The sequence below is a fragment of the Pelophylax lessonae genome, assembly GCF_965119305.1.
Source record: "Pelophylax lessonae genome assembly, chromosome: 8".
NCBI classification, from domain to species: Eukaryota; Metazoa; Chordata; class Amphibia; order Anura; family Ranidae; genus Pelophylax; species Pelophylax lessonae.
In genome coordinates, this window is record NC_138775.1 from 27,447,003 (window position 1) to 27,465,376 (window position 18,374).

The 18,374-nt window shown below is 47.2% G+C and overlaps 1 protein-coding gene across 1 annotated transcript in view; it reads left to right on the forward strand.

Moving 5' to 3' along the window:
• The window catches only part of COL7A1 (collagen type VII alpha 1 chain), a 360,938-nt gene that overhangs the window by 126,763 nt on the left and 215,801 nt on the right, over positions 1-18,374 (forward strand). The window contains exons 16-19 of the mRNA XM_082266262.1: positions 902-1,048; positions 4,705-4,830; positions 7,544-7,690; positions 8,751-8,876. Of these exons, the coding sequence (XP_082122388.1) occupies positions 902-1,048; positions 4,705-4,830; positions 7,544-7,690; positions 8,751-8,876 (546 nt within the window). The remainder of the gene's footprint in view (positions 1-901; positions 1,049-4,704; positions 4,831-7,543; positions 7,691-8,750; positions 8,877-18,374) is intronic.

Below are 18,374 nucleotides of genomic sequence, written 5' to 3' on the forward strand. Positions count from 1 at the left end.
CTAGGTCTAACTCATAGTGAAATGAATGTGAAACTGAGTGTCGCTGCTCAGGCTGCAGTGTCCAGATACATGCAATTGCTTCCAAGTAACAAGAAAAGCCGACACATGAATGCTTCGTTTTGATGCAATTTATTCCAGCATGACAGCAGTGTACAACATGGTAAAATGCTAACGTGTTTCGTCCGTAGCCTTATTTATAGCATACCTATGAGTAAGGCTATGGTAGAAACACGTTTTCGTCGATCTGCGATTTTTAGCGGGACTGCAACATTGCGGAAGACAGATCAGACCCCTAACTGACATTTTTTAAACTTTTCGGTGGACTAGTGACATTACAACAGTAATCAATGCTAAAAATATGCACGGTTACTGTAATAATGACACTGGCAGGGAAGGGTTTAACACTGTGGGTGATCAAGGGGTTAAATGTGTACCTAGGGGCATGTTTCTAACTGTATTGGGGTTGGGCTTGTGAAATGATCACAGAGACCTGCGATCCTATGTAGAAGGATCACAAGCGCTCTGTGATCATTCCAGGGAGAAGAACGGTCAGCAGTGTTTACAACAGCTGACCGTTCTTCTCTCTCAGTGGGTGTCAGGCGGCAACCGGAGCCACCTGCCCCGTGCATCGGAGTTCCCGCAGCCGAGTGGGGGTGGGAGTGTGCCGGAGGTGGCGCACGCTCGCCCCCTAGCTGCAGGTGCGTGACCGACGTTGACCTACGTCGTTTCCCACAGGAGGGCCGCCCTGCCGCAGTAATTTGGCGGTGGGTGGTCCGGAAGCAGTTCATTGAGTGCTACAGTATCCGAAATTGCTTTATACAACTCATAATGATACAGTGCTAGTTTGCGGTCAGCACACAAATCTCTTACAGTGTAAAAAAAAAAAAAAAATTTCTTACAGGGTCTTTTGAAAGAACGAGACGAGTTCCAGGCAACCAAAACACGGTTGAAATCAACAGTCTTGAAGAAGGTGTGACATACGAGGTGTTTATATCAGCGCTGATTGGTCGAAGGGAAGGCTCGCCCGTTTCCATCACTGTCCAGACAGGTAATTTCAGAAACAAGGATTATTCAATTAAGAATTTTTTTTTTCTTTTTTACATTTTTAGGAGCTAAGCATGAATTTTTTTGATCAAAATGTTTTATTTGTTTCATAAAGAGTAGAATAAGGTTGTAACTTCTTTCAAGGTTTTTATTTCATGGGGGAATTGATAGACAGAACAGAACTGGAACCCTGGAATTGTGCTGTTGATTTCCTATCCAATAATGATGTAGTGGTGTTCATGCAGGCTGTGGAGTTATTATCCAAAAGTCTTGCAGTGGTGGGTTCCTGGCTGGTGGGTTCTACACACCCAAGGACTCCCACAGTCACCCTAATTTATAATACAAGGAATCGAATCTGGGATTGAAGCATCACATCACGACTTGCTAGTCCTAATACACGCAGCACTACCCCAGCAAGGGCTGCTGATAACTGGCTCACCCATTCCTGCACAGCCAGGGAACACACACACGTTTTAACACGTTTTATATTAGGGATAACAACTTGGAAAGGGAAGAAGGGTTATGGGATGCCCAGCTTAACTGAAAACGAAAAATGGGGACACTTCCTTTCTCTGTACATAGTGGGGATCCTGGACTGTTCTCCTTCCTGGACACCAGTCATTAAGGATCAGTCTTGAAGAAGGTGTGACATAGGAGGTGTTTATATCAGCACTGATATAAACACCTCGTGGAGTTCGAGATACAGGAGTATCCCTAACTCCACTGCCTACAGGTTCTCCCAGCCCTTCTGGCTGCTTGTCTACCAGCCCACCTGGCTACTCCAAAGAACTCCCAGGACAAGGGATGAAGGGTTAAGCACAACACCGTCATCAGAAAGCTGACTACATATCGCGGTCTCTCCCCTTGTGAATCCCTGGGTGTGCTTATGTACTCATTGCTCCCTGCTGTTCTTCTGGCAAGATTTCTTCTAAAAACATTCTGCTGATAGGATCTTTCCAAGCCAGCCGGAGCCCAGCCAGGAGGCAGCACCCCCCCCCCCCCAGATGCAGGGGTCCCATCCTAGGCCACAGACAGCCTCCTCAGCACTCCATTTTCCACCTGACTCTCTTGCTGGCCAGGCTCTGGTATATTTAATGACAGAGCCTAGACCCATCCGCCCTGCCAGGACATTTTGCCTGGGGATTGGTCAGACACCCCTAAGTATGCAGATCAGGTCCTCCTGGCCTCTACCCACTAACTTCTAGAAACTTCTACAAGCTTCCAGATTCAGTGGGAGGCACAAGAGACCTACCTCTGTAGAGCCATTCAGCCTAACCTGCAGTAAAACTGCCCAATTTCTGACTCACATAGCTTACCACGAGTCAAAAGCATACATTTCCCTACACTGACACTGGTAGCACACTAGAGAGTGCTACATACAATTTGTTTCCCAGTGGAAAATAAGATTGAAGAATATATAGAAAGCCAACACATTTCAGGGGGCAAAACTCCTTTCCTCATCAGGGCTTAAGAGAAGGAAATGGGACTGGATTAAAGACACAATGTATATGGTATATCAACCGATTGAGTGATGAAGCATGGCATTCATTAGCAGCTGGTTTATCCAGCAGGATATTATTGCTGTCTTTGTCACCGTTGGGGAGCTTCCTCTTCTTAGTGACCAATATTTCTGGAGTAGGAAGTGATAGCAAATAAAAAATGTTAAGGTTGTCACCAGAATAGGAGTAGGGGAACAATCTTCCAATAGAGACACCTGCCCCAGTGACAGTAGTTGAGATTTCCCCTCACTTTGGACAGATCATTATGCACTTTCAGTTGGGATACTGGTAGAGCCATTAAAGGGCCATTAAAGGGAATTCTCCTTAACGGGACACAAAACAAAAACCCGATAGGGGTTTTAACCTTCCAAAGCTCAAAACATGTTTCAGCTAGAGATACATTTTGATACAATTTTAAAAGAAGAAGTGCAATTATTACACATTCTAACTCCTTTAATAGCAAATTAAGCAAGTTAGTAAACATAACCTTGCACTTTATTATTTTTTTTTGTCCCCTGCTTACCTTTTTGCGCTATACTTGGATCAACAACAGCTGTACTAGTTTACGTTTTTTTTTTTTTTTTTGTTACCTGCAAACACAGGGCTTTCTTTGAAAAAATGAAAAGGCAAGTAAATCCCGACATCCCATTGGGTGTACACAGGGCTGCTGTTAGAAATCACAGGACCTACCTGGCAGGCCCCCCCAAATTTATCAAGACAATATTTTCATTAAAAATACACTAAAATCATTATTAGCGGACACAACATAACAGGAAATTTAAAGAAAAAAAATGTATATATTTTTTTAAATGTTAACAATTGTTTACAATTATTTATTTTACAATTTTTTCTAATTATTTATTACAATGTTTAATGATTATTGTTTTTTACAATTTTTTTTTTTAACAGGACAGGGAAGCCTGCTGGCACTGCGGAGGGGGGGGGGGGCTTCACAGTGAAGGGGGTAGAGGCATCAAAGTGAAAAGGGGGCACACGGGGAAGGGAGGGGGGATCAATAGCAGGCAGAACAGGGAAGGTTGATTGGTGTCGGGAGAGGCAATTACAGGAATGATGCCCTGTGTCTGTGTCTCTCCGTGCAGAAGCTGAAAGCTGGCAGAAGGGGGGAGAAACTGGCTTTCAACTGCTGCAGAGAGCCGCACAGGGCTTTCTTCTGTAATTGCCCCTCTGCCCGACTGCATCAATTCCCCATGCTGTTGGGGCCCCCTGTGTGCCCGGGCCCCCTACAGGAGGACTGGTGCCCCCCCCTATTAGCGGCCCTGGGTGTACAGGCTATCTAAACGAGCTTGTAGCTACATTGAGATATACTGTACATCCGAATAGATACTGAGGGTATCTTCTTTCATGCAACACAGATAACACTGCAACATGTTAATGCTCCCCTTATCACATTTCTATTTGTGCATGTGTCCAGATTTTGCACTGAAAGCATGGGCAAAATCAAGCAATATATTTAGGACTACTGGTATTGGAAATAACCAGGTGTAAGAAACAACATAACATTTTTTTCTTTTTTTTTTTTACCAAAAAGGTGCACTATTTTGTCTGTTTAGAGTTTGGGTTTAAAGTACTAAAGTACTACAAATATATATACAGTATATTATTGCTAAATATTATTTAAATAAAAAAATATTAACGTATTTTCATGATCACCATTTTCAGGCAGTATTCTTACACTGTTTAAGGCATAGTACCTCCTCTTCTTGCATTGTCCCCATAACATGTCCAGATAAAACAGAGTTACTGGAGTCAGGCTGCACATGCTCAGTTTAGTGTGTATTGCTAGAGAGTTTTTTTTTTTTCTTGGGAGAGTGCATGTGATCAGCACAGAGCCAATCAGCACTGTCCAGACAGAGGGTCAGGGGTCCTGCATCCTGATAAGACAGCCAGTGCACTATAAAAATGCCTGCTACAAGCTTTAACCAGGCACTGATAGAAGTCACAAGACTGCTATATACTGCTGATGAGAAAATGTATTTAGCAGTTTATATTTGCTAAAATAATTGCATTTCCATGTGCTGTGTAGTGTGGGAGATCAAATATAGTGACTGCAGGCTCCTGGGTTTAGTAACACTTTGAATGATTGATTGCAGCTTTCCCTCCGAAATCCTCAAATTATTCTTGATTCTGTTTTATGTAATAGAAACATTGTCGATTGGCTCTGTGACAAACCTTCGTGTCTTGGAAGTAAGAGGAGAACGTATCCGACTGGCCTGGAGAGGAGTACCTGGAGCCACGGAATACAGAATTCTGTTCCGAAATTCCGAAGGTACCTTTCAACTTTTCTTTAACCCAAAAAGACAAAATGTAGGTGCTGCTCAGTTAGAGAGATAAAGTCCAACTAGACGGCTGTGAGTGCAGGCAGGGACAGGGAGCTCGCCCTGGCTCCAAGCTGCAGCCATGTCAAAGGAAAAGGTTCATGACTCCCACCCCCATGATTAAACTCCAAGGGGCAAAGCGAAATGCATTGGGGGAGTGGCCTGGTTGGAGTCGGGGCTGAGATTGCCAATTATCTTACTTCATGCACGTGGGTCTGCTTCATGATGTGTGACATATGGACCATTTCCTTTGGCATTGCTTTATCTTTTCTTTAACAACCATTAAACTCAAATTACTGCCCAGAGCACAGAGGCAGAATTCATTTTGTCTTATAATTGATAGTCACAAGGACATCCCATTTAGTGGGCACCTGGCAAGTCTTATTTAAAAATCATCAAGATGTTTTCTTGTAGCCTCTTCATCTCTCGTCCTTTGAGTGATAAAAGCCATTCTTTCTTTAGTTTGGCATTTGGCATATCCTCACAGTGGACCCCCTACACTACAAGGGTTAAAACCCCATTAAGAGTGTAGAGGATTAAGGTGTAATACTGGCCTTATTCCTTGCCCTGGTAGGCTTCCTCCAACCTGTGCATTCAGGCCCCCAAAGCTTTTTGCTCTATGGTTCTTCAGTCAGCGGTCACACTCTGGTGTCATCATATACAATGCAGAACTAATAGTCCTGCATTGTATGTGAGGGTGGTGAGGGCCCGCCCAAAACCTGGAGCACCAGAGAGAAGAGGTGAGTGCAGGAAACCTGCTAGAATGAGGTATACGGTAAGTATTACACCTACAGGTGTAAGGTGTAACACTTGCCTTATTCCTTACTCCAGCAGATTTCCTGTGCAACGGAGCTGGTTGCACACGTTAGAGGAAGCCTATCAGATTAAGGTACAAGGAAAGTATTCCACCTTATTCCTCTACCCCTAGGTGTACTACTTACTATAGTCTTCACTTCAGCAGGTTTCCTGCACTCACCTCTTATCTCCAATGCTCCGGATTGTGGGCAGGCCCTCATCATCCTCCCATGCAGGGGCAGACTGGCAACTTTCAGCCCAGGGGGCAAGTAGAAACCATAGGCCCATGGTGCAGTGACTAAGACCCCCACCCACTCTCCCTCTTCCCGTCCTCCTCCTGACCCCCATTCCAAGCTGAAGCCCTGCTCCAGGTACTCTCTACTCACTGGCTGAATCCCGGTTCACAACCTGGCCAGGAGCTTGGGGCTGGACAGGGGAGGACAGTCTCCAGTGGGGCATGGAACTGGCCTCTGCTCAGACACAGTTTACACCATCAATGCTGGGGAGGGAGGCCTGCGCTCTGTCCTTGTCTTCATCCCGCACTCAGTAGGTCAGTGGCAGAGACTTTTCACTTCTCTTCACCAGGAATCCTTTAGGCATGTCTGTGGCACAAGCGGTGCAACCTTTTTACAAGGCATCAGAGCAGCCCAGGGGGCATTTACCCCCTGCCCCCTGGCCCAGTCCTCCCCTGCTCACATACAATGAAAAATAACACAATAAGCTGCAAAAGCTCCAAAAATCAAATGTCTCTGGCCGAACAGACTGTTTAAAATAGGTATAATAAAGGTCTGATGTCCAGGCAGATGGAAATGTGCACTTAGAATGAGGTAGCCATCCTCAGAGTGTGTCTAGAAGCTCTGTAAGTCATGTAGGAGGGAGAGGCACCACTAAGTGTAGTATTAGACTGTAAACATTTATTGTGCATGATAAGGAACACCTACATAAGATAAAAACAATTCAAGCCGTCATAAGATGTGTGGTTCCGATGGTTGTAGTGGTCCTATGAGCTTCACAACCTCCTCGAACGCCAAGAGAAGGTTGTTGGTGTCTGGATGTCCAGCAGTGAACCTCCACGCTAACCAGCGTGGAACGTGGAAGCTTCTTATGATGGGCTTGAATTGTTTTTATCTCCTGTAAGTGTTCTTAATCTTGCACAATAAATGTTTACAGTCTAATACTACACTTAGTGGATCCTCGCATGCAATGCAGGACTATTGGTCCTGTGTTGTCTATGAGTACATCAGATTGCAAATGGTGAGTGGAGCACCTTAGGTCTGGTTGCACAAGCTGGAGGAAGCCTACCGGAGAAAGATATAAGGTTTCCTTCTGATGTCCAGAGTGGGATTTAATATAACAAATTAGATTTACTGCATTTACTACTATTTATTTTAGGCTGTTTGGTTTCAGCTGGGAGAGGTGGAGAGTCTCTTCTTTCAGTCATTCAGCCTGGAAAGAGCAGTAGAGCAAAACTTTTGTGCAGAAAAGCAAAACAGGACGCAGAGACTGAAGCTGGTCATACACCAGTAGAATTTTGTGTGAATATTCAAACGAAAATTCAGAAAATATGGTAAAGGATTCCATCTTGCCATCGTTGAGTCAACTAACTTTGTTTGAAAATCCATTAATTTCGCCGAGATGCTACCTAAATAGAATTTCAGACATAATAAACAATCACAGTTAGAATTTAGTTCCAGAAAAAACTTCCATCTTCCTTTTTTATTTTCTCGTCCCTAGAATAGCAAATAATTGTTTATTTGAATATCCCAGGATTATCAGTCATTGTAGGAAGTCTAGACATGGCTGCATTGAAGCACGGGAACTTATGTATTTAGATTTTATTTAGAATTTTATGTTTATTTTTATCACTAGATGGGACAGAGAGAAGCCAAGTGATTCCAGGAGATCAGACAACCTTCGATTTGACCGGTGTGCAGGAAGGCATCACGTATGTAGTGAGGGTGACTCCAGTGGTGGGGACAAGAGAAGGAACACCGGTGACTATTAATGTCAAAACAGGTGGGACTCCATTTTATCTTTACAGATCCTTACTCCAACCTATGAAGCCCTCAGCAGACTTGTACACTCTTACTTCTCTTCATCAGTCTTCCCATGTTCAGCCTATGCATTAGAATTTCTGTCATGCTGCTCTTTTTTTCCCAATACTCTTTTCCTTATCCCATTAGATATTCGGCAAATTCTTTTTAAAAAATTCTCTCAAAACTCATATTTAAACTCATCTTATAACCCTGTTTTTGTTCCATATGCTTGATAAATGTGTACTCTTTCCCCTGCATTGTTAGGGTCCCCACCTGTTGGTGGAAACCCTAAATACAGTCCCTCGATAAATTTCGGGATCCCTAGACTGTTACAGATTTTGTTAAAGAGTAATTCCTTCCAAAACTGATATTTTAGTTTTTGGTAAATGTTGGAGAGCTACATCAACTGGAAGTTTCTCCCAGGAAAATAGGTGCTGAGTTCCAGATTCTGCACATTTGCCGTAGCCATTATGATGGGCTCCCACTACCCCTGCTGAATTTACTGTATTAATTATTTTATATTATGGAGAATATAGAGAGAGAACATACAAATATGGAAGGTAACACTGGAAACGTCCTAAGTGGACAGAACAGGGAAGAAAATTAAGGCAGGGAGATCTCACATTTGGAGTATCCAAGAAACAGGGGAAGCCAGGGATTGACTCAGCCTACCTGGCTCATCTCATTACTAAAAGATCACTTTCGGGAGGGTCAGCCCTTTAAATTGGTAAGGTGTTAATCAGAAACACATTTCATGGCCCTAAGAAACGGCAAACTGATAGTTGGGGATCTGTGAAAATGTTAGGGATTTTTATGCTTGTCGGTTTTTTATGTTTCTAACATACAACATATCTGCTTCCTTTCTTCTTGTGGCCATTTCTTTTTTTGTTTCTTTTTTATTTCCATAACTGCATGCATTGGTAAATGTTAGTATGATATTGTTGGACTACATAAATCAATCAATGGAAATCAGTAATAGTATTGATCAGTAAAAGTAAGTATTGATTTTTTTCTCTATCGTATGCTTTCTGTGATTTTAGCGGAAGTAGGTATTGGTGGAGTGGCCAACCTTCGAGTGGCGGAGACTACAGCCAACAGAATCCGCATTGTCTGGACTGGGATAGCAAGAGCCACAGGATACAGAATTAGATGGAGACAAAGTGATGGTAGATCATAATTTTTTAAAATTAAAAAGATAAATGATTGTGCATTTGTATTCTTTACACATACAGTAAAACCTTGGATTGCGAGCATAATTCGTTCCGGAAACATGCTTGTAATCCAAAGCACTCTTATATCAAAGCAAATTTCCCCATAAGAAATAATGGAAACTCAGATGATTCGTTCCACAACCATTTATTGATAAGTCCTTCAGTTTATAGCCCATATAAAAAGATTATAGCATTGCAATAGGTTGTGAAACCATAAAATGTCCATCCACAAATAGTCGCTTCCACAAGGGGATTAGAAGCAAAATCCAGCAGGAGCTACAGGGTATCAAAGAGAAGAGAGGCGCTTCCAAGTGTAGCAATATGGTTCCATTTAATGAAGGTACAACATTTAGCAACTCACATGGTTGATGAATAAAGCAGGCACATCTAAGGGATGAGGTAGATGGCGGTGCGGAGGACGGTCTATGTGGACAGCTTTACCCCTGATGCCTGCATCCTTAGATGTGCCTGTTCCAATCATCAACCATGTGAGTTGCTAAATGTTGTACCTTCATTAAATGTAACCATATTGCTACACTTAGAGGCGCCTCTCTTCTCTTTTATACTCAGCTGTGACTTGAGGCTACTTGTATATCAAGACATCGCTTGTATATCAAGTCAAAATTTATTTGAAAATTTTGCTTGTCTTGCAAAGCGCTCTCAAACCAAGTTACTCTCAAACCAAGGTTTTACTGTACAAGGCAAGTTTCAGGCAATTTCAGCCTTATATTTGAACATAAAAAAAGGCCAGAACAGAATAATCCAACCTGCCGGCAACAATTTATTGTCAACACCAAAAAATTATAAAAAGCAGGGGTCTCCAAACTATGGCCCATTGGCCCCATCCAGCCTGCTATAAGATTTTATTCAGCTTTTAGCCCTCAATGTGCACAGATTGAAGATTATGGTCAGCGGAGGCTGCCTTTAGTTTATGTTTCAATCTCTTTCAACCTGCAACACAACCCTTTAAGAAGAGACCCTGATGTAAGGGGGGAATTTGATGGTGACTCTGATGTACAGTAAGATGGGACTTTCATGTAATAGGGACTCTGAAGGGGACCTTCAATGAGGATTTTTTTCAGCCCACAAATACATACAATGTGGACCTCATACTGACCGTTTGGAGACCCCGATATAAAGTGTTGAAGTTAGCCCTAATCTGTTTGTTCCAGTGGCGGAGCTAGACTTTTAAAACAGGGGTGGCAAAGGGGTGGCAAGGTATTATTTTGGGGGGTCAATATACATGCGTGTGTATATATATATATATATATATATATATATATATATATATATATATATATATATATATATATATATATATATATATATATATATATATATATATATACATATACACACACACACACACATACATATACACACACTTTTATAACTAAATGTAAACAAACATCCTAAGCGGTATTAAAACATTTTTAATTAAATAAACAATTATCAAAGTAAACATTCTTTTAAGGCCACACACTGATCACAGGGCTCTGCTCTAAAGGGGATCTATGGGGACCCTGCTCTAAAGGGGATCTATTGCATAGATCCCCTTTAGAGCAGGATCCCCATATATCTCCCTTTAGGGCAGGCTAGGGCAGGTCCCCCATAGATCCTCCTTTACAGCAGGCCAGGGTGAGGTGAGGTCCCCTATATAGATCCCCTCTTACAGCAGGCCAGGGTCCTCCCCCAGACAGTCCCTATCAGTCTCCGCACCGACAGGATTGGGTTCGGGAGCTGAGCAGCCAGGGGCAGAGAGCAGCAGACAGAGAGGCGGCGGCCATGGCGGAAGCACTGCATGAGGGTGATTAGGGTGTGCCTAGGCACACCCGGCACACCCCGTGCGCATGCCTATGAGTAGGGCTGCACAATATTGCCCCCCATCAATGTAGCGACCAGCATGCCCCCCCATCAATTGACAATGTAGTAACCAGCGTACCAACCCATCAATGTAGTGACCAGCATGATTGCCAACCTATCAATGTAGTGACCAGCGTGCTGTGTCCCCTTCAATCATGCAGAGACCAGAGAGAGACTTACCTAAGGTTACAGGTAGAAGAAGTGAACGAGAGGGCCCCTGTGTAGCTAGTTCTCTGTGACTGTCTGTGACTGAGCGCGGTGAGCAGCAGTGGCGCCGTGATTCGCTGCCCAGCTAACCAATCACGCGTGCCTGCACACCTGATTAGCAGCACAGTGAACCACTCACCGTGAGTAGCGGTACAGCGAACCAATCAGGTGTGTAGGCACGCGTGATTGGTTAGCTGTGCAGCGAATCACGGCGCCGCTCCTGCTCAGCTCACCGCACTCAGTCAGAGTCACAGAGAACAAGCTACACAGGGGCCCTCTCGTTCAGGTTCAGCTATGCTATGTAATGTTATACGCATAAGCGAGCGTGAGCGGCAGGGGCATTGCTAGGTGGTAAAAAGACCAGGGGCTGCAGCCCGAAGGTAAATTTGATAACCCCTCCCACAAGTCCCGCCCAAGATCCACCCAATACCCGCCCCCTCACCCCTGCCCAATGCCCCACCATAAAATGACTCACCCTTCGCAGCTATAACAGTCACAGATGTTGGATGAGAAGCCCTGACCTCACAAATGTGCTTCTGGAAGAATAGAATCAGAATAGTCAGGGAGGGAGAGAGGGATAAAGAGAGAGAGGGAGAGAGGGAGAGAGAGGGGGGTAGGGAGGGATAGAAGGAGAGGGAGGGAGAGAGAGGAATAGAAGGAGAGAGGGATACAGGGATAGAAGAAGTGAGAGAGGTAGTGAGAGAGGGGGAGGGGGGTAGTAGTGAGAGAGGGGGGAGGGGGGTAGTGGTGAGAGAGGGGGAGGGGGGAAGTGGTGAGAGAGGGGTAGGGGGGTAGTAGTGAGAGAGGGGGGAGGGGGTAGTAGTGAGAGAGGGGGGAGGGGGGTAGTAGTGAGAGAGGGGGGTAGTGGTGAGAGAGGGGGAGGGGGGTAGTGGTGAGAGAGGGGGGTAGTGGTGAATGAGGGGGGAGGGGGGTAGTTGTGAGAGAGGGGGGTAGTTGTGAGAGAGGGGGAGGGGGGTAGTAGTGAGAGAGGGGGGTAGTAGTGAGAGAGGGGGAGGGGGGTAGTAGTGAGAGAGGGGGGTAGTAGTGAGAGAGGGGGGTAGTGGTGAGAGAGGGGGGTAGTGGTGAGAGAGGGGGGTAGTGGTGAGAGAGGGGGGAGGGGATAGTAGTGAGAGAGGGGGGAAGTGGTGAGAGAGGGGGGTAGTGGTGAGAGAGGGGGAGGGGGGAAGTGGTGAGAGAGGGGGGTAGTAGTGAGAGAGGGGGAGGGGGGTAGTAGTGAGAGAGGGGGAGGGGGGTAGTAGTGAGAGAGGGGGGAGGGGGGTAGTAGTGAGAGAGGGGGGAGGGGGGTAGTAGTGAGAGAGGGGGGAGGGGGGTAGTAGTGAGAGAGGGGGAGGGGGAGGGGGGTAGTAGTGAGAGAGGGGGAGGGGGGTAGTAGTGAGAGAGGGGGGAGGGGGGAGGGGGGTAGTAGTGAGAGAGGGGGGAGGGGGGTAGTAGTGAGAGAGGGGGAGGGGGGAGGGGGGTAGTAGTGAGAGAGGGGGGAGGGGGCTAGTGGTGAGAGAGGGGGAGGGGGGTAGTGGTGAGAGAGGGGGAGGGGGGGTAGTAGTGAGAGAGGGGGGAGGGGGGTAGTAGTGAGAGAGGGGGAGGGGGGAAGTGGTGAGAGAGGGGGAGGGGGGTAGTAGTGAGAGAGGGGGAGGGGGGGTAGTAGTGAGAGGGGGGGGGAAGTGGTGAGAGAGGGGGAGGGGGGTAGTAGTGAGAGAGGGGGAGGGGGGTAGTAGTGAGAGGGGGGGGGGTAGTAGTGAGAGAGGGGGAGGGGGGTAGTAGTGAGAGAGGGGGAGGGGGGTAGTAGTGAGAGAGGGGGAGGGGGGTAGTAGTGAGAGAGGGGGGTAGTAGTGAGAGAGGGGGGAGGGGGGTAGTAGTGAGAGAGGGGGAGGGGGGAGGGGGGTAGTAGTGAGAAAGGGGGAGGGGGGTAGTAGTGAGAGGGGGGGGTAGTAGTGAGAGAGGGGGAGGGGGGAAGTGGTGAGAGAGGGGGAGGGGGGTAGTAGTGAGAGAGGGGGAGGGGGGAAGTGGTGAGAGAGGGGGAGGGGGGTAGTAGTGAGAGAGGGGGAGGGGGGTAGTAGTGAGAGAGGGGGGGTAGTAGTGAGAGAGGGGGAGGGGGGAAGTGGTGAGAGAGGGGGAGGGGGGTAGTAGTGAGAGAGGGGAGGGGGGAGGGGGTAGTAGTGAGAGAGGGGGAGGGGGGGTAGTAGTGAGAGGGGGGGTAGTAGTGAGAGAGGGGGAGGGGGGGAGTGGTGAGAGAGGGGGAGGGGGGTAGTAGTGAGAGAGGGGGAGGGGGGGTAGTAGTGAGAGAGGGGGAGGGGGGAGGGGGGTAGTAGTGAGAGAGGGGGAGGGGGGAGGGGGGTAGTAGTGAGAGAGGGGGGAGGGGGGTAGTAGTGAGAGAGGGGGAGGGGGGAGGGGGGTAGTAGTGAGAAAGGGGGAGGGGGGTAGTAGTGAGAGGGGGGGGTAGTAGTGAGAGAGGGGAGGGGGGGAAGTGGTGAGAGAGGGGGAGGGGGGTAGTAGTGAGAGAGGGGGAGGGGGGAAGTGGTGAGAGAGGGGGAGGGGGGTAGTAGTGAGAGAGGGGGAGGGGGGTAGTAGTGAGAGAGGGGGGGTAGTAGTGAGAGAGGGGGAGGGGGGAAGTGGTGAGAGAGGGGAGGGGGGTAGTAGTGAGAGGGGGGGGGGGGGGAGTAGTGAGAGAGGGGGAGGGGGGTAGTGGTGAGAGGGGGGGGGTAGTAGTGAGAGAGGGGGAGGGGGGGAGTGGTGGGGGAGGGGGAGGGGGGTAGTAGTGAGAGGGGGGGGGGGGTAGTAGTGAGAGAGGGGGAGGGGGGTAGTAGTGAGAGAGGGGGTGGGGGGAGGGGGTAGTAGTGAGAGAGGGGGAGGGGGTAGTGGTGAGAGAGGGGGAGGGGGGTTGTGTGAGAGGGGGAGGGGTGGTAGTGGAGAGGGGGGGGGGTAGTAGTGAGAGAGGGGGGTGGGGGAGGGGGGTAGTAGTGAGAGAGGGGGAGGGGGAGGGGGGTAGTATGTGAGAGGGGGGGAGGGGGGTAGTAGTGAGAGAGGGGGAGGGGGGAGGGGGGTAGTAGTGAGAAAGGGGGAGGGGGGGTAGTAGTGAGAGGGGGGGGTAGTAGTGAGAGAGGGGAGGGGGGGGTAGTAGTGAGAGAGGGGGAGGGGGGGAAGTGGTGAGAGAGGGGGAGGGGGGGTAGTAGTGAGAGAGGGGGAGGGGGGAAGTGGTGAGAGAGGGGGAGGGGGGTAGTAGTGAGAGAGGGGGAGGGGGGTAGTAGTGAGAGAGGGGGGGTAGTAGTGAGAGAGGGGGAGGGGGGAAGTGGTGAGAGAGGGGGAGGGGGGTAGTAGTGAGAGAGGGGGAGGGGGGAGGGGGTAGTAGTGAGAGAGGGGGAGGGGGGTAGTAGTGAGAGGGGGGGGGTAGTAGTGAGAGAGGGGGAGGGGGGGAAGTGGTGAGAGAGGGGGAGGGGGGTAGTAGTGAGAGAGGGGGAGGGGGGTAGTAGTGAGAGAGGGGGAGGGGGGAGGGGGGTAGTAGTGAGAGAGGGGGAGGGGGGAGGGGGTAGTAGTGAGAGAGGGGGGAGGGGGCTAGTGGTGAGAGAGGGGGAGGGGGGTAGTAGTGAGAGAGGGGGGAGGGGGTGGTAGTGAGAGGGGAGGGGGGGTAGTGAGGGGTAGTGGTGAGAGAGAGGGGGGCAGAGCCAGCAACACTTACCAAGTCCAGGAACCGGAGCTGACACCATCCATCCATCCATCCATCCCGCGGCTGAATCCTTCCTGCCCCATCCAGCTTCAGTCAGTTTCTCTCTCTGATGGTGGCAGGGAGGTGGGTGGAGCCAATTTCAGGCGCGGAGGATGAAATGAAAATCCTCCTGGCTCTGAATGCTGGGGGAGGATGGGAAGCTCTGTGTGCCCATACAGCAGCTACAATTGGTCCCGCCCCCTGCCAGCTTCCTTCCCAGCCAGCTTCAGTTTCTCCACGGAGCAAGGGGGCGGAGCCCCGACTCCCGCAAACGGCCCCGCCCACACCCGACATCAATGTCTAAATTTGACAGCTGCAATCACATTGCAGCTGGCCCCCTCCCCCGCCGAATCGACCATTTATCACTTGCTGTGCTAGTGTGCTGCCTGTTAAAGTGTTGATATGTAGCCCCGAGTTCCCGGTCAAACCCCTCCTGCCCTGAGCAGGGTGGCAACAGGGGTGGCAAAGATTTTGTCTGGGGTGGCAATTGACACCCCAGCTAGCCCTCTGGCTCCGCCACTGGTTTGTTCATTTTGTGGTTAAAAGTGGTTGAAATGCTTTATGTCTGTGGCAGCACAATGTGGCAATTTTTGGTCAGTTTCAGCTACCACAATACACTACAAATAACAAACCCAGATAGCAAGCAATTGAGCTGCAAGTTTGAAAATTACTTGATAAGCTATTGCTAAACTCGAAGGCTTCACAGGTTTGTTGCACAATTGCAGCCACATTGCATCACACCAGATCAACTTTCTTTGCAAACATTCTGCAAGTCTGCTGCAATTTCTGGTTCAGTTATGTTGTGCAAAAGTCATCTCACCCACCAGTCACTGTGGCTAAATTTTCATACTGTAGACTCACCACCAGTGCAACTTTGCTCTGGCTAGAGACTTGCCACTCAAATTAACTACAAATTGAAAAAGTGTCAACTAGAACTTGTGCTTCAAGTGCTCTGCAAGTGTACAACTTGCCAGTGAAAATGTGCAGCATGTTACCAAGACTTACAATTCAACACTACCACACATTTGTGGCAAGTTATCCTTGCTATCTGGGAACAAGAAATCACCAGAATTTAAGCAATGTACCACCCATAAGTTCAAATGACCTCCAGAATACAGTCGATTATGTAGTTAATTTACAGTTTATTAAAGGATCAAATCAAAAATGGAAAACATTTGTTTTTTTTGTTGGGTTTTAAGTGGGGCAATTTCAATCCCATCCCCTTGCTGCTGATCAAAGCCATTATTTTATGTGTTCAATTGCTTTGCAATTTTGAAAAAAAAATGAAATCAAAAGTTTGGTTGCTCTATCAAGTGCTATGGCCAACTTTGATATAAGTAAGGTAAAAATAGGAATTTCAAAATTCAAGCTGTGGGTGGCCTCAATGGCACCATGCAGCTCAACAAATCTAAAAAATCAAAAGGAGCTGGCGGAAAATTGTTAGCCAATCAACAGCTGCATCCAATCAGATTAATTCACTTTTCATGTATCCAGTCATCTGCTGGTGCTGGTGCTGTCTGAATACAACAGAAACATAGAAACATAGAATGTGTCGGCAGATAAGAACCATTTGGCCCATCTAGTCTGCCCAATATATCTGAATCCTATGAATAGTCCCTGGCCCTATCTTATATGAAGGATAGCCTTATGCCTATCCCATGCATGCTTAAACTCCTTCACTGTGTTTGCAGCTACCACTTCTGCAGGAAGGTTATTCCATGCATCCACTACTCTCTCAGTAAAGTAATACTTCCTCATATTACTTTTAAACCTTTGCCCCTCTAATTTAAAACTGTGTCCTCTTGTGGTAGTTTTTCTTCTTTTAAATATGCTCTCCTCCTTTACCGAGTTGATTCCCTTTATGTATTTAAAAGTTTCTATCATATCCCCTCTGTCTCTTCTTTCTTCCAAGCTATACATGTTAAGGTCCTTTAACCTTTCCTGGTAAGTTTTTTCCTGCAATCCATGTACTAGTTTAGTAGCTCTTCTCTGAACTCTCTCTAGAGTATCTATATCCTTCTGGAGATATGGCCTCCAGTACTGCGCATAATACTCCAAGTGAGGTCTCACCAGTGTTCTGTACAGCGGCATAAGCACTTCTCTCTTTCTACTGCTTATACCTCTCCCTATACATCCAAGCATTTTGCTGGCATTTCCTGCTGCTCTATCACATTGTCTTCCCACCTTTAAGTCTTCTGAAATAATTACTCCTAAATCCCTTTCCTCAGATACTGAGGTCAGGACTGTGTCAAATATTCTATATTCTGCCTTCGGGTTTTTACGCCCCAGGTGCATTATCTTGCACTTATCCACATTAAATTTCAGATGCCAGAGTTCTGACCATTCTTCTAGTTTTCCTAAATCCTTTTCCATTTGGCATTTCCTTCCAGGAACATCAACCCTGTTACATATCTTTGTGTCATCAGCAAAAAGACAAACCTTACCATCGAGGCCTTTTGCAATATCACTTATGAAGATATTAAACAAAATTGGTCCCAGTACAGATCCCTGAGGTACCCCACTGGTAACATGACCTTGTTCTGAATGTTCTCCATTGACTACAACCCTCTGTTGTCTGTCACTCAGCCACTGCCTAATCCACTCAATGATATGGGAGTCCATGCTCAATGACTGCAGTTTATTGATAAGTCTTCTATGTGGGACAGTGTCAAAAGCCTTACTAAAATCTAGATATGCAATGTCTACTGCACCTCCACCGTCTATTATTTTAGTCACCCAGTCAAAAAAATCTATAAGATTTGTTTGACATGATCTCCCTGAAGTAAAACCATGTTGTTTTTCATCTTGCAATCCATGGGATTTAAGATGTTCCACAATCCTATCCTTTAATAGGGTTTCCATTAATTTGCCTACTATTGATGTCAGACTCACTGGTCTATAGTTGCTCGATTCCTCCCTACTACCTTTTTTGTGAATGGGCACAACATTTGCCAATTTCCAATCTTCCGGGACGACTCCTGTTACTAATGATTGGTTAAATAGATCTGATAATGGTTTTGCCAGCTCACCACTAAGCTCTTTTAATAATCTTGGGTGTATCTCATCAGGACTCTGTGACTTATTTGTCTTCACTTTAGACAGCAATCTTAGAACGTCTTCCTCTGTAAAGACACATGCATCAAATGATTCATTACATTACAACAGGTGGCAGAGCAGTGCCTGTGTCCATGCTGTTTAGCGTGGATTGAGGAGCTCTTTCTACTGGTGAACGAGGGAAATTTAAAAATGAATAGCTAGCATTAGTCATTGGTTGCACTGACGCAGTCATGTTGGAACAGGAAGGGGCCTTCCCCAAATTGTTCCCACAAAGTTGGGAGCATGAAATTGTCCAAAATGTCTTGGTATGTTGACGCCTTGAGAGTTCCCTTCACTGGAACTAAGGGGCCATGTCCAAACCCTGAAAAACAACCCCACACCATAATTCCTCCTCCACCAAATTATTTGGCCCAGTGCACAAAGCAAGGTCCATAAAGACATGGATAAGCGAGTTTGGGTGGAGGAACTTGACTGGACTGCACAGAGTCCTGACCTCAACCTGACAGAACACCTTTGGGATGAATTAGAGAGGAGGTTACAAGCCAGGCTTCCTCGTCGTGAGTGCCTGACCTCACAAATGTGCTTCTGGAAGAATGGTCAAACATTCC